The 14409-nt window shown below is 48.1% G+C and overlaps 1 protein-coding gene across 1 annotated transcript in view; it reads right to left on the bottom strand.

Moving 5' to 3' along the window:
- The window catches only part of GAS8 (growth arrest specific 8), a 119851-nt gene that overhangs the window by 65463 nt on the left and 39979 nt on the right, over positions 1-14409 (bottom strand). Inside the window, exon 6 of the mRNA XM_069217188.1 lies at positions 719-924. Coding sequence (XP_069073289.1) covers positions 719-924 — 206 coding nt within the window. The remainder of the gene's footprint in view (positions 1-718; positions 925-14409) is intronic.

Here is a 14409-nt window from a genome sequence, read left to right as displayed (position 1 = left end):
AAGGCCTTGTCCTGCTATTCTGAATAACACAAACAGCATTCGCAGCCCCTCTCCCACAGTTCTGAACAGAAATCAAGAATGAATCTATGATTGTTGTTGTTCTAAAAGGCTCTAAGGAAGCATTCTCTAGTGCCCCTGTTCTTTAGCGCTCTAGGGAGGATTCCCTAGCTCTCCCCGTTCTCCCACGGGTCTGAATTAACTGCTCTAAATAGTCTTTAAGAAGGATTCTCTGCTACCCTGATCTGAATAGTTGAAATAATAATTCTCTGGTCCCTTGTGCTGAATACTTATAAAAAAGGATCATCCTGCACCCCTGTTCTGAATATTTATGAAGAAGAATTAACTTTTCATCAAGTTCCGAAAGGATTATCTGTCCCCCTGTTCTCAGTGGTTAGATGGAGGAAACTCTGCCCCCATGTTGGGAATACTTGTAAAGAAGGCTTCTCTGCCCCCCCCCCCCCGTTTTAGGTATCATAAAGAAGCTATTTCTGGTCTCCTTCCGATATACAACCCTGCAGTGATAGTTTGTTGGGTTATATGACAGACATTTCATGACATTATTCATTCCATTATTAGGCCGCAATTCTAAAATTGTTTGCACAAAAGTCAGAGTAAAGAATTATTTTGCTTGTCATTATCGACAGTTATTCTCTTCCTGATTCACAAAAGAGAAAAAACAGAGAGGGTGCCCGCATATCTTTCCATTAAGTTACTCTACCTTGAGAGAGTTGATGAGTGCAAGGTTGTTCAGGGTAATATCGTTGTAGTAGTTCTTGATGTCGCTGAATGCCTTCTCATGGTTCTTCATCAGTGCATTAATCTGGCCGTTCTTCCTCTCCTCAATCTCATGTATCTCAGTTTTTCGCCGTAGCTCCAGTTCATCACGTAGCACACGCATTTTCTTGTCATACTTTGCCTCAATTTCTGCAAGAGCAATTTGGAGAGCACACTTGTATTATGACACATTTTGCATAAAGCCCACAAACTATACCATTCAACAGTGCACTGCTCCTAAACAACCCATAATGGAGCCACATCTTTGCTTTGTCTCAGGCACCGGACTCCTTTATAGCTTCTTACTTCAGGGAACTAAGTGGACTTATAACTTTAAGATTTGAATTAAGAAATTGGATAATGTTTTATTCTAAATAGGACAGAGTAACCTTATACAGCAGGACCGTATACTACTGATATTAAATGTGAAAGAAGTCATGTGTAAATGCACATGGAACCAGCCACCACCAACACAATGTGTGGACACCCCCGCCCGAGAAACTAACCTTGACCAGTGTAGTGAATCCATTCCTAGGCAAACGAAAACATACCAGTCAGTGAAGGGATCTGTGAAATAATATCAAACTTAAAATACAAGGTCACAAGACAAAATATCTAAAAGGAAACTACTTGTCTCCATTTGGCCAAAGTCTAACATGAGCAATAGCCCCCTTTTCACTGTGCCTGTATATGGTGGTGGAATTCCTCTGACAGTTAGTCAGAAAAGTAGATCACCTTCAACTATCAGTTCTGCTGATACCCCTCATTTCTCACACCCACCTGCCTGCCTCCTAGCTGAGGTGTAAATGTACAGTAAAACAAACCCAGATTAATCAAAGCACTGGCGACTGCACATGCACAGTATGCTATAGCCTGATATGAACCTAAGTGCAAGGGACAGGTAAATTAAGAGAAAACTACAAACACAAATTTGAACCCTACAAAGCATTAAAGTAAATCTACTGAAGAAACGAATACACCCACCATTTAAACGATAAATAGCTCTTTTGAAGATATTAGAGCTTACAAAATTTGTCACTCCACAATTCAAAGGATACATTTCATGCACATATTTACCGGTTACAACCGCCAAATGTCTTGCACAGTGTTTACCGAGACAATGTGGGCTTAACTAATGTGTGACGCAACCGGACTCTGTAACGCTTGGAATCCTGGTGGTTCTATACACCTTCAAGGCTGTTGACTGTGTTTTAGATATTCTGGGCAAACATTCACAGGGTTCTGGGGATGGCTGGGACCACGGTGCTCAGCCTTGATACTGAAATGGTAGTTGGTCTGTGCTGGCCAGTGCTCCTTAGTGCAGGAGCTTTCTGGTGGCCACAAGGCGATATTTAAGGCTCTGGATATATGCCAGAAGCTCATACAATTAACTTGATATTTCACATCAGGAAATTATTCCTCTCTGCTCAAACCAATCTAAGATGGTTCCTATTTCTAATTCTTGGAACTGTTTACCAAGCCATCATAATTCTAATCTTTACTTCCTGGTTCACAATTTCACGTACTTTTTTTTCGGTATATAAGACTGCTAAGAAATCCTATATCACAAAGCAGCCTTAGTGTTCTTCCTCAGGTTCTTTGCCTGCGTGTTCCTCAGACCTGCGTGTTCTTTCTTCTTTCTTCATCTGTGTTCTTCTTTCACCCCTGCACCCCGACCTGCGTGTTCTTTCTTCTTCTGTGTTCTTCATCTGTGTTCTTCTTTCTCCCCTGCACCCCGACCTGCGTGTTCTTTCTTCTTTCTTCATCTGTGTTCTTCATCTGTGTTCTTCTTTCTCCCCTGCACCCCGACCTGCATGTTCTTTCTTCTTTCTTCATCTGTGTTCTTCATCTGTGTTCTTCATCTGTGTTTCTTCTTTCTCCCCTGCACCCCGACCTGCGTGTTCTTTCTTCTTTCTTCATCTGTGTTCTTCATCTGTGTTCTTCTTTCTCCCCTGCACCCGACCTGCGTGTTCTCTCTTCTTCTGTGTCCTTCTTCTGTGTTCTTCATCTGTGTTCTTCATCTGTGTTCTTCATCTGTGTTCTTCTTTCTCCCCTGCACCCCGACCTGCGTGTTCTTTCTTCATCTGTGTTCTTCATCTGTGTTCTTCTTTCACCCCTGCACCCCGTCCTGCGTGTTCTTCTCCTCCTCTTCTTGACTCTTCTCCCTTCTCTCGACTCTTCTCTCCTCTTCTTCTTTACCCTTCTTCTTGACTCTTCTCTCTTCTGTTCTTGACTCTTCTCTCTTCTGTTCTTGACTCCTCTTCTCTCCTCTCCTCTTCTGTTCTTCCTTACTCCCCTCCTCTTCTGTTCTTCCTTACTCCCCTCCACCTCTGTTCTTCCTTACTCCCCTCCACCTCTGTTCTTCCTTACTCCCCTCCACCTCTGTAACCCCCCTCCCCTATCTTTTCTCCCCTCCCCTCTACCTGACCCCCCCACCCTCTGCTTTCCCGCCGCCACCTCCTGCTTGGCCCCGCCCCCCGCTCCCATTCGTCGCCCGCCCCCTGCCGACCCCTCCTCCCCCCCTCTTTCTTCTTATGGCGGCCGCTGGCGCGCCGAAGGCGTGCCAAAGGCAAGCCCGTCTGCGCCCGTCCGCGCCTGGACCGCGCCCAGCGCCACGACCCCTGGCCCCCAGCACTCCCAAACCCAGCAGCACCACTACGACCCCAACACCCTCCACGCCCTCAACCCAGGGCGCTCCAGCACCTGCTTCCTAGCCAACCCGAAACGTACCCACGGACCCTTCGCATGCCACACCTGCAAACTCATCTTCCACCGCGAAACCACCCCGGCCGCCAGCCCTTGCGACAACAACCACCTCAAATGCATCCTGATCAACGCACGCTCCGTCCACAAGCACGCCATTGAACTATGGGACCTCCTGGACTCCACCGGACGTCGCCTTCATCACTGAGACCTGGATGAACGCCTCTTCGGCCCCCGACATCGCCATAGCCATAGCCATCCCCGACGGCTACAAGATCTCCAGAAGAGACCGCACCAACCAAGTCGGTGGAGGAATCGCCATCGTCTTCAAGGACTCCATCAACGTCACCACCTCCCCAGAAGACACCCCCCTCGCCGCCGAACACCTGCACTTCCAGATCCACACAGACCCCAGGACCACCCTCAGAGTAACTCTCATCTACGGACCCCCTGGACCTCGAGCCCTCTTCAGCGACTCTATCACTGACTTCATCTCCCCGCACGCCCTTGCCTCGCCGGACTACATCCTCCTCGGTGACCTCAACTTCCACCTGGAACAGAACAACGACCCCAACACCACCGCCCTGCTCGCCAACCTCGGTCTGCAAGCAACTGGTGAACACCCCCACCCACATCGCCGGAAACACGCTCGACCCCATCTTCTCCGCCAGCAACCACGTTTCCTTCAGCCACTCCTCCGTAATACACTGGACCGACCACAGATGTGTCCACTTCACCTTCCGACGCAAGACTCGCCACCTCCGCACACAATCCATCCCTCGCCGACATTGGAACAAAATCCCAGCGGAACAGCTTCTCTCCACTCTCAGCGACAACCAAACCACCTTCTCCACCGACCCCAACGACGCAGCCCTCAGCCTCACGCACTGGATCACCAACTGCGCAGACAACCTCGCTCCCCTCAGACGCCTCCCAAGACAGACCAACACCAAGAAACCTCTCTGGTTCACAGACACCCTCAATGAATCTAAAAAAAACTGCTGCACCCTCGAGAAAGTCTGGCGCAAGGACCACACCGCAGATAACATGTCTGCCCTCAAGAACGCTACCCGCGAACACCACCAACTGATCTGCGCCACCAAAAGAAATTCCTTCACAGACAGACTGGACAAGAACACCCACAACAGCAAAGAACTCTTCAACATTGTCAAAGAGCTCTCCAACCCTAACGCCAACGCCATCACGCCCTCACAAGACCTCTGCAACTCCCTCGCCACCTTCTTTCATCGTAAGATCACCGACCTACACGACAGCTTCGGACACCAGACCCAGCCAACCACCACAGAACCTACAACCCCAGCCATCACCCTCAACGCCTGGACTCACATCAACATGGAAGAGACCAAAGCCACCATGAACTCCATCCACTCCGGTGCCCCCTCGGACCCCTGCCCACACTTCATCTTCAACAAAGCCGACGACATCATCGCCCTGCATCTCCAGACCATCATCTGCCACCTTCCCCGAGAGCTGGAAACACGCAGAAGTCAACGCCCTACTGAAGAAACCTACGGCGGACCCCAGCGACCTGAAGAACTTCCACCCCATCTCGCTCCTCCCCTTCCCTGCCAAAGTCATAGAGAAGACCGTCAACAAGCAACTTACCAACTTCCTGGAAGACAACAACCTACTCGACCCCTATCAGTCCGGATTCCGAGCCAATCACAGCACAGAAACCGCCCTCATCTCAGTCACAGACGACATCAGAACTCTGATGGACAATGGAGAAACAGTCGCCCTCATCCTCCTCGACCTCTCGGCTGCCTTCGACACCGTCGGCCACCGAACCCTAATATCCCACCTCCGCTCCACCGGGATCCAGGGGCAGGCCCTGGACTGGATCACCTCCTCCGTCTCCAACCGCTCCCAAAGAGTCTACCTCCCACCTTTCCGCTCAGACCCCACTGAGATCATCTGCGGCGTCCCACAAGGCTCCTCGCTCAGCCTGACTCTCTTCAATGTCTACATGAGCCCCCTCGCCGACATCGTACGCAAACACAACATCAACATCACCTCCTACGCCGACGACACTCAGCTGATACTCTCCCTCACCAAGGACCCCACCAGCGCCAAGTCCAACCTGCAAGATGGAATGAAAGACGTTGCAGAATGGATGAAACTCAGCCGTCTGAAACTGAACTCAGACAAAACGGAAGTCCTCATCCTCGGAAACACCCCATCCGCCTGGGACGACTCCTGGTGGCCCACGGCCCTTGGCACCGCACCAACCCCCTCAGACCACGCACGCAACCTCGGATTCATCCTGGACCCACTTCTCACCATGACCAAACAAGTCAACGCCGTATCATCCTCCTGCTTCCTCACCCTCCGCATGCTCCGAAAGATCTTCCGTTGGATCCCCGCCGACACCAGAAAGACCGTGACCCACGCCCTCGTCACGAGCCGCCTGGACTACGGCAACACCCTATACGCAGGAACCACCGCTAAACTCCAGAAACGCCTGCAGCGAATTCAAAACGCCTCCGCCCGCCTCGTCCTCGACATACCCCGCAACAGCCACATCTCCGCCCACCTGAAACACCTGCACTGGCTTCCCGTCAACAAAAGGATCACCTTCCGGCTCCTCACCCACGCACACAAAGCCCTCCACAACAAGGGACCCGAATACCTCAACCGTCGCCTCAGTTTCTACACGCCCACCCGTCAACTTCGCTCCGCCAACCTCGCACTCGCCGCCGTCCCTCGCATCCGCCGCACCACGGCAGGGGGGAAATCCTTCTCCTACCTGGCGGCCAAGACATGGAATTCCCTCCCCACCAACCTCAGGACCACCCAGGACCACCTCGCATTCCGGAGGCAATTCAAGACCTGGCTCTTCGAGCAGCAGTAACCCCTTCCCCCTAGCTCCTTGAGACCCTCACGGGTGAGTAGCGCGCTTTATAAATGTTTTTTGATTGATTTGATTTGATAATAGCTCAAGCCTGTTTCTGTCCCCTAGCCCTGATCACTACAGGCCTGGTGTTCTGGTCCTTTATTAAACCTGGTTTTCTGGCTTCTCTTCTGAAACTTTGTCTGCCGGTTCTTCATAAATTACGTTTTTATGCTTGTGGATTTTTTCTTCCTTTCAAAAACAGATACCTGATCCTTTTCATGTACAATTCGGAATAGGAACAAGGTGCTTCCCAAAGGGTAGCACCTATTCCTTGGACAAGCCAACACTAAGCTGCTAGAGACGTCTTGGGTCCAGTCCTTCACAGCATTGTCAGGATTAGCCCTCAGACTCAGATTTGTTTTAACAACTGGATTGAGCAGCCTCATTCAGAGACCTAGAATAGCCTTAATCTAATTGGAAGCAGGCTTCTGAGACCTTTTGTCTCTGTGAGCCATGTTGGATTACAGGCCAAGCAACTGAACAGTGCATATTGTTGTAAAAAGAAAATGTTGCCTGTGAACCTCCAGCTAAGATGGTGTTGGGTATGAGTGCACCCTGAGTTGCTCCCTCTTTCATGCCAGGTCGCTGTCAGACCTACATATTCAACTGGTACCTTCTGCTGATCCCCAGATGGCTAGGCTAGCATGAAGCTGTGGACTAAGGAACTGGGCAGTAAAGATAACCGTGACTTGAGAGGAGCCAGTGAAGAAGCTTCCCAACTGTGCCTGGACCTGTCTGATAAAGAGGAAGGTGGCAGTTGACAGGAGTGGCTCATCTAGCTTTGTAACAGAAGGGGGACATGGCCTCCTTTCGATGGATACCGTGTAGTTGGCACCCAAAGGTGGGTAAAAGATCTGTCATGTCCCCACAACTTCTGAGAAGACCTGATCATTGACAGAACCCAGTGGCAATGCTCTGCAAGAATGTCAGAGTGTGTAGCAGAGTGTTTGTGGCTGGCACTGCCAGGGGCCATAGCCTTTGGCTATGAGCAGAATTATATTATTGAGCCACAGCCTCATCAGATTTTACCTAATGTGATGAGCATTCTGACTGTTGCAAAGTGCAAATACAGTCAGGTAAGGATGCAAACTGCTCCCAATCTCTGAAGTAAGATACAAATACAACAGGGTTGTAGCTTACATGCTGCCAGGCCTCAGGAATACTGACTTTAACAGAGGTGAATGTTGCACCTCCGGGCGATTTTGTGCTGTAATCAAGGATTCTCTACATAGGTGCTACATTTCGAGTGCTTTGGCTAAATATCTCCCTTCCAAGCACTAGTAAAAAACACCTGCTCATGAATTCCATTTTATGATTGTTATGTTTTTATGTTACTGTTGTTATGCTATGTTAAGGAGTTTTGTATAGTGCAAACCATCACTCCCACAGAAGTATCCGGTTGCTGTGGAGATTCAGCTTATGCCAGGTTATAAGAAGGGGTAACACTGGACTTCATTTGCTAAAAGAACAGGGTTTTAAGCAGTTTTATGAGGGTTCCCAAATTTTTGCAAGAGCAGGTGGAGAAAGGAACCATTTGCCAGTGCCATGAGGCTAGAAATGAGAAGGAGCAGCCACAAATTCTGCCACTGTGTATGGATTGCGTGGTCTCCAAGGCCATGCCTAAAGATCTGAGGGTTCTGCCAGGTTGATAAAAGCTGAGCTGAGCACGGACATAGTTTGACCACCATTATTCAGAGCTTTCTGGACAAGACAAATTAAAAGACAATCTGCTTATAGATGGGCAGCTCATGAAGAGAGTTCAGAAGATATCCAGAGGCTGTCCGGTGGGGGAAGGTGGCAGACCAACCTGACTGTCATATTCTGAACAATTTTCATACACAAAAGCAACAAGTTGTTTAGAGCATACGCATAAGGTTTTGACGTAGGGCAAACGACTGGTAATAAGGGCTTGTGTAATGATATTCCTACTGTGGAAGGGAATCCGCCTGAATATCTTTATACAAGAATCACGGAAGCTGCAGGAAGCTATGAGGTGCAATTGTGCTCGATGGCAATGAAAGAAAATTAGTTACCTACCTGTAACTGCAGTTCTCCAGTATTGGTATCTTTCATAGATTCACATGCTTGAATCATCCCCGTCGTCGAGGTGGGAGCCTCACGGTAAGTTTAAATAGATAAAGCAGTAAGTCAGTAAAAGTAAAACCAGTAGGCCCCAGTAGGCCTCATAAGGTATTTTACAGTCTATCCACTTTGTTTTGTGAAAAGACCCAAACTTCAGTCTCAACCAATCAGGATTCAGCCCCTCCCAAACAGTCCCAACAGAGGCTGAATTCCCTCAGATTTTCTAGTAGGAGTGTGAAGTTTAATATCTGTATAATAGGGGAGCCTCTGAGGGGAGGAGGGTGGGTCGCATGTGAATCTATGAAAGATACCAATACTGGAGAACTGCAGTTACAGGTAAGTAACTAATTTTCTTCTCCAGTATTGGATCTTTCATAGATTCACATGCTTGAATCAGAATAACGAGCAGTAATGCTTTCTTAATTAGTGAATTACATTGACTGTAATTCTATTTGTAATTTCACAAATGATGTGAATCCCATCAGTTCAGCTTTAAAAACCACATACCTATTAATATATGTATATCAATAGACATTCGAATAGAAGAGCAATAACAGGTGTGTGGCAGAAAAAACCTGTACTCTTTTCATGATGATGAAGAGTACGACAAGCTAAGACATTATAAAGAAATGAACAATCTGAAGCAGAAATGTAGAGTAAAACACACTGTAACTATTAAGAAGACTAAGAACCAATAATGAACATACCTTGAGTGTGGTGGTGGGATGTGTTAGAGGCTCACCTTATCGAAATAAATGCCTCAGCACTGCCTGCCCCACTGCTGTATCGACGTTGTTCGTTTCTTCGAGACAGTAATGCCTCGTAAATGTGTGTTGGCTGGACCATGTTGCTGCTCTACAGATGCTATGTAGTGGTACCCCTGCAAATAATGCAGCAGAAGTGGCCACCGATCTTGTAGAGTGGGCTCTGACCTTGGTGTGGAGAGGTTTTCCTGCTTTTGAATGGCAGAATTGAATTGCCAGACCAATCCATCTTGCTATAGTCTGTTTGGACACCGCGTGTCCCTTTCTTGTTCCTCCGAAAGCTACAAACAATTGATCCGACTGGCGGAGAGCTTGAGTTTTCTGCAGATAAAACTTTAAACATCTTTTAATATCAAGGGAATGTAATGTTTTTTCCGCTACTGTTTGCGGATTTGGAAAAAAGGTTTTTAAGATAACTGGTTCATTTAGGTGAAACGTTGAAGGAACTTTCGGGATGTATTTTGGATTTGTGCGCAAGATGACACCTGAGTTTGTGAATTGGAGAAAAGGCTGTTTGATAGTTAAAGCCTGAATGTCACTGACTCTCTTTGCTGAAGTAAGAGCTAGCAGTAACGCTGTTTTCCATGAAATGAATTTTTGGTCAGCTTTGTGGATCGGTTCAAAGGGGGCTTTCATAAGCTGCATCAATACCACATTCAATGGCCATAATGGTGGAGGCTTTCTAACTGGCGGGAAAACCCGAAAAAGGCCCTTCATAAATTGTTTGACGATTCTAGTGGAACACAAAGAAACTCTGTCTGGAGATCTGCGGTATCTGGAGATTGCTGCCAGATGTACCCGAATAGAAGAATATGCAAGCCCTGATTTTGCAAGGAGCAGGAGATATGGAAGTATCTGTTCCGGAGTAGAGGACAAAGGATCTATATCTTGTGTTGCACACCATATACAAAAACGTTTCCATTTAAGTTGATAGGTTTTGTTGGTAGTGTCCGCTCTAGCTTTCGCCAATATGTCTCTACACTCCGGGGAAATGTTGAGATTCAAGTATTCATTGTATTCAGGAGCCAAGCTGACAAATGAAGAGATGACGGATCTGGGTGTCTGACTTGTCCCTGGTGCATCGTTAAGAGAGTCGGGCTCTGTCTGAGTCGTAGATGTGGTCGTTCGGAGAGCATGAGGAGCTCCGTATACCAGACTTGTCTGGGCCATTTGGGAGCTATGAGCAGAAGGCGACACCCCTCCGCCTTCAGTTTGTTGATGACTCTCGGAATGAGCGGGATCGGAGGAAAAGCGTAGGCATAAACTCCGGACCATCTCATTTAAAACGCATTCCCCCACTAATCTTTTTGGGGAAGCCAACTTGCGTAGAACTGGCATTTCTTGTTCTCGAGAGTGGCAAATAGATCTAAGTTCGGTTTGCCCCATAATAGAAAAAGGCTGTTGAGAGTTTTCTGGTCTAGTTCCCACTCGTGATAAGGAATCACTGTCCTGCTCAGGGTGTCTGCTAGAATATTGGTTTGTCCTGGCACATGCTCCGCCTTGAGTGAAATATTGTGCTTTATGGCCCATGTCCAAATTTGTTGGGCTAGCTGCGAAAGTTGTAGGGATCTTGTGCCTCCTTGTTTGTTTAGATAAAACATGCTGGTTGTATTGTCTGTCCTGATTAAGACGCTTGAAATCTGTATCTTTGGTAAGAAAGCTTTCAGAGCTAAGTGTATTGCCTTGAGTTCCAGATAATTGATGTGAAGCTGACGTTCTTTCTGATTCCAGATTCAGCTGATTTGCAGGTCCTGGCAATGTGCCCCCCATCCTGCAAGAGAGGCATCCGTTGTTACTATGTAACTTGGTGTTTGGAGAAGAAAAGACAGTCCGTTTGATAAATTGGTTAGATTCGCCCACCACCTCATGATGTTCTTCATTGGAGGCGTTATGCGAATCTTGTCTTCGAAGGAACCGTTGACCTGGGTCCATTGTATGTCTAATTGTTCTTGTAGGGGTCGCATATGGAGCCTGCAATCTGGGACTAGCGGAATGCATGACGATATCATTCCGAGCAATGATTTGTAGATGCGGACTGAAACGAACCTTCTTCTGGAGAGCCTTTGTGCCAAGGAGGTTAACTTTTGTTTCCGCTCGTGAGATGGGTAGGCTTTGTTGCGGACTGTGTCCAGAATTGCCCCCAAGAAATTCAATTCCTGTTTGGGGTAGAGTTGAGATTTCTGATAATTGACTACGAACCCTAGGTTGTGTAGCAATTGAAGGCAATGGAAAATATGATTTTTCACTTGCGATTTTGAGGGTGCCTTTATAAGCCAGTCGTCCAGGTAAGGGAAGACCTGGATCTCTGACTGGCGGAGATGTGCTGCTACCGGAGCTAACATTTTTGTGAAGATTCTGGGGGCTGATTTGAGGCCGAATGGCAGAACTCGGAATTGAAGGTGCATACTTCCCACTCTGAACCTTAGGAATTTGCGATGGTTGCGATATATGGGGATATGAAAATAGGCATCCTGGAGGTCTAGGGATGCCATGCGATCTCCGGGATTTAACAGACGCAGGACATCCTGTAGAGTTACCATCCTGAACGATTGCTTCTTCAGAAACTTGTTCAGGGCTCTCAAGTCCAGAATGGGGCGCCAGTCTCCTGAGGGTTTCTTTACAAGGAAAAAACGGGAGTAGAATCCCCTGTTCTTTTGAAATAAAGGGACTGGTTCCACTGCTCCTTTTTTCAACATTATTCTTACTTCCCTGAGGAGTTGGTTCAACCTCGGAGGCGGTGGGCCCGATGGAGGAACAGTTGGTGGTGTTTGAGTGAATTCCAGAGTATGACCTCTGGCCACTACATCGAGTACCCATCTGTCCGATGTTATCGCCTTCCAGTTGGGGAAATAGGAAGTGATGCGACCTCCGACCCTCGATGTTGGTTGGTGGGGAAGCGTTGAGATGATCGGCGGGTCATTGTTTCCTGCCTGTATCTCTTCCCCGGGCAGCTCCTTGTCCTCTAGCTGGGTGTTTGTAAGCTGCGGCCGGAGGCAATCGATAATGCTGCTGTTGCTGATGGTATTGCTGTCGTGATCCTGTGGAGGAAGATGGATATTGTGACCTGTATTGCTGGTATCCACCTCGAAAGGAGTAATTACCTCTACCCCTTGCTCCACGAAAAGGTTGTTTTTTATATTGCAGGGTACCTAGGGATTTGCCGTATCGGTATCCGTCTTGATAGCCTGCAACATGTCGTCGACGTGTTTGCCAAACAAACTCTCTCCATCGAAAGGCATGTCAAGAACACGAGTCTGGACTTCTGGTCTGAAAGAAGTCGCCTTTAGCCATCCTTGTCTGCGCAGGACTGCTGCGCCAGCTAATTGTCTAAAGCCAGTGAGAGAAATGTCTATTGCGCTGTCTATTATTTCTGCGGAGACCCTTTCTCCCTCCTGCAAGACCTTCTTTGCTTCCACCTTGACGTCTTCTGGCAGTAAATCTAAAAAAGCAGACATGTCTGCCCACATCTGGCGATCGTACCTTCCCAAGATGGCGAGGGAATTAGCCGCCTTAACGGTGACTGCGGCCACAGAGGAGAATTTCCTACCAATATTGTCTAATCTCCTTCCTTCTTTATCCGGGGGAGACGCAATAGGTGTGGAGGGGTTTTTGGAACGTCGCTGAGCCGCCTGTGATATCACAGAGTCAGGTTTCGGCTGTGAGACTAGACAGGCCGGAGAATCATCTGGGGCCTTATATTTTTTCTCTAGTCTTGGCATTTGTGAAGGCACTGTTGCTGGGTTTTTCATTGCCTTCAAACCCTCCTGCCATAAGAAATCGACAATGGGTATGGCTCGTACAGATCTTTTTGATGGCTCTTTAAAGTTGTACAAAAAACATTCGGTTTCATGAGAAACAATTGCAAGGCCAAAACGTTTCGCCGCTCGCTCTATCAGATTATGGAAACCTCCTATGTCCTCTGGAGGAGAATCTACTGGAGCTTCTGGCGGTGGAGATGGTGTGGGGACGAGATAATCATCCCATTCACTATTCGCCGAATCTCTTAGCTCACCCTCTTCCCTTTCGTCGTCCGATGAGGGGCAAGTTTCCTGGGTTTGGCTAATTACAGGTATAGTAGCCTGTGGCGTTACGGAAAGGCTAGTAATATGAGCTTGCCGAGGTGTCTGGTAGCTCTCAGGTCTAGGTGGCGTGGACTGAGTTGACGGTGGAAACCTTCTATAGTAGTCCTTCAACATAAATTGAAGATCTGTTACTAATGTGCTAGGCATAGCGAGGGGCGATGGTTGTTGTGTCTGTGGATAAGATGTTGAGGCATAACTAGGCCGATACTGTTGATCCTCTTCCTCGTCAAACTCTTGGCATTTTACATTGAGTTGTGACGGACTACTAGCTGCCCCAAACATTCCGTCGTTCTGCGAGTATGTGTCGTCGTCCTCATTCTCTAAAAGATGTTGTGGTGGGTATGGCAACACTTTACTTGGTGAGGTATGCATCGGAAGAATATCAGACGCCTTGTCCCCTATATTAATAATTGAAAGGGGTAAGAATCTGGAGGAATCGTCCTGATGGTACGAGGAATGGTGAGGCGAAGTATCCAGGTAGGTGGATGGTTTGTATATTGTTAATGCTGTAGATGATCTGATCGTCGACGGTTCACTCGTCGGCGGTTCCCTCGTCGACGGCTCTCTATTGGCCCGTTCTGTCGTCGACGGTTCTGTCGTCGACGGTTCCTTCGTCGACGGCTCTCCCGTCGTCGGCGGCGTCTTTACTAACGGGTCCTTTGTCAGCGAATGCTCCGTCGACGGTCTCTTTTTCGACGGGTACTTTATCGACGACGGTCGTGTAGGTGCCGTCGTCGGGAGTGCTATCTTGAACCTCATTGAGAGGTGTTTCGTAGACGGGAGTGCCCTGGTTGATTGGTGAACCCAGGAGGCCTCCGCTGTCGACGATGTGGTTGCCGACGAAGCTTTCTTAAAAATGTTTGCCGTAATTATCGTCGTCGATGACAATGGCGACGACGTCATAATCATCGGTGAGGCTGGCGTTGTGAACGTCGACGATACCGTAGTCGCTGTTACCGTCGACACAGTCGTCGACGGGGTGGTCGTCGACGGATGTTTTTTCACCGAAAAGAGTTGTTCTGGCTCTTTTTGTGGTGACAGAGATGGCTTTTTTGAGGTACTTTTGTGGTGTAAAGGCGTAGCAGGTTCC

The sequence above is a fragment of the Pleurodeles waltl genome, chromosome 12 (genome assembly GCF_031143425.1).
Source record: "Pleurodeles waltl isolate 20211129_DDA chromosome 12, aPleWal1.hap1.20221129, whole genome shotgun sequence".
NCBI classification, from domain to species: Eukaryota; Metazoa; Chordata; class Amphibia; order Caudata; family Salamandridae; genus Pleurodeles; species Pleurodeles waltl.
Note: the sequence above shows the minus strand (reverse complement) of the source record. Positions and strands in the feature narration are given on the sequence as shown.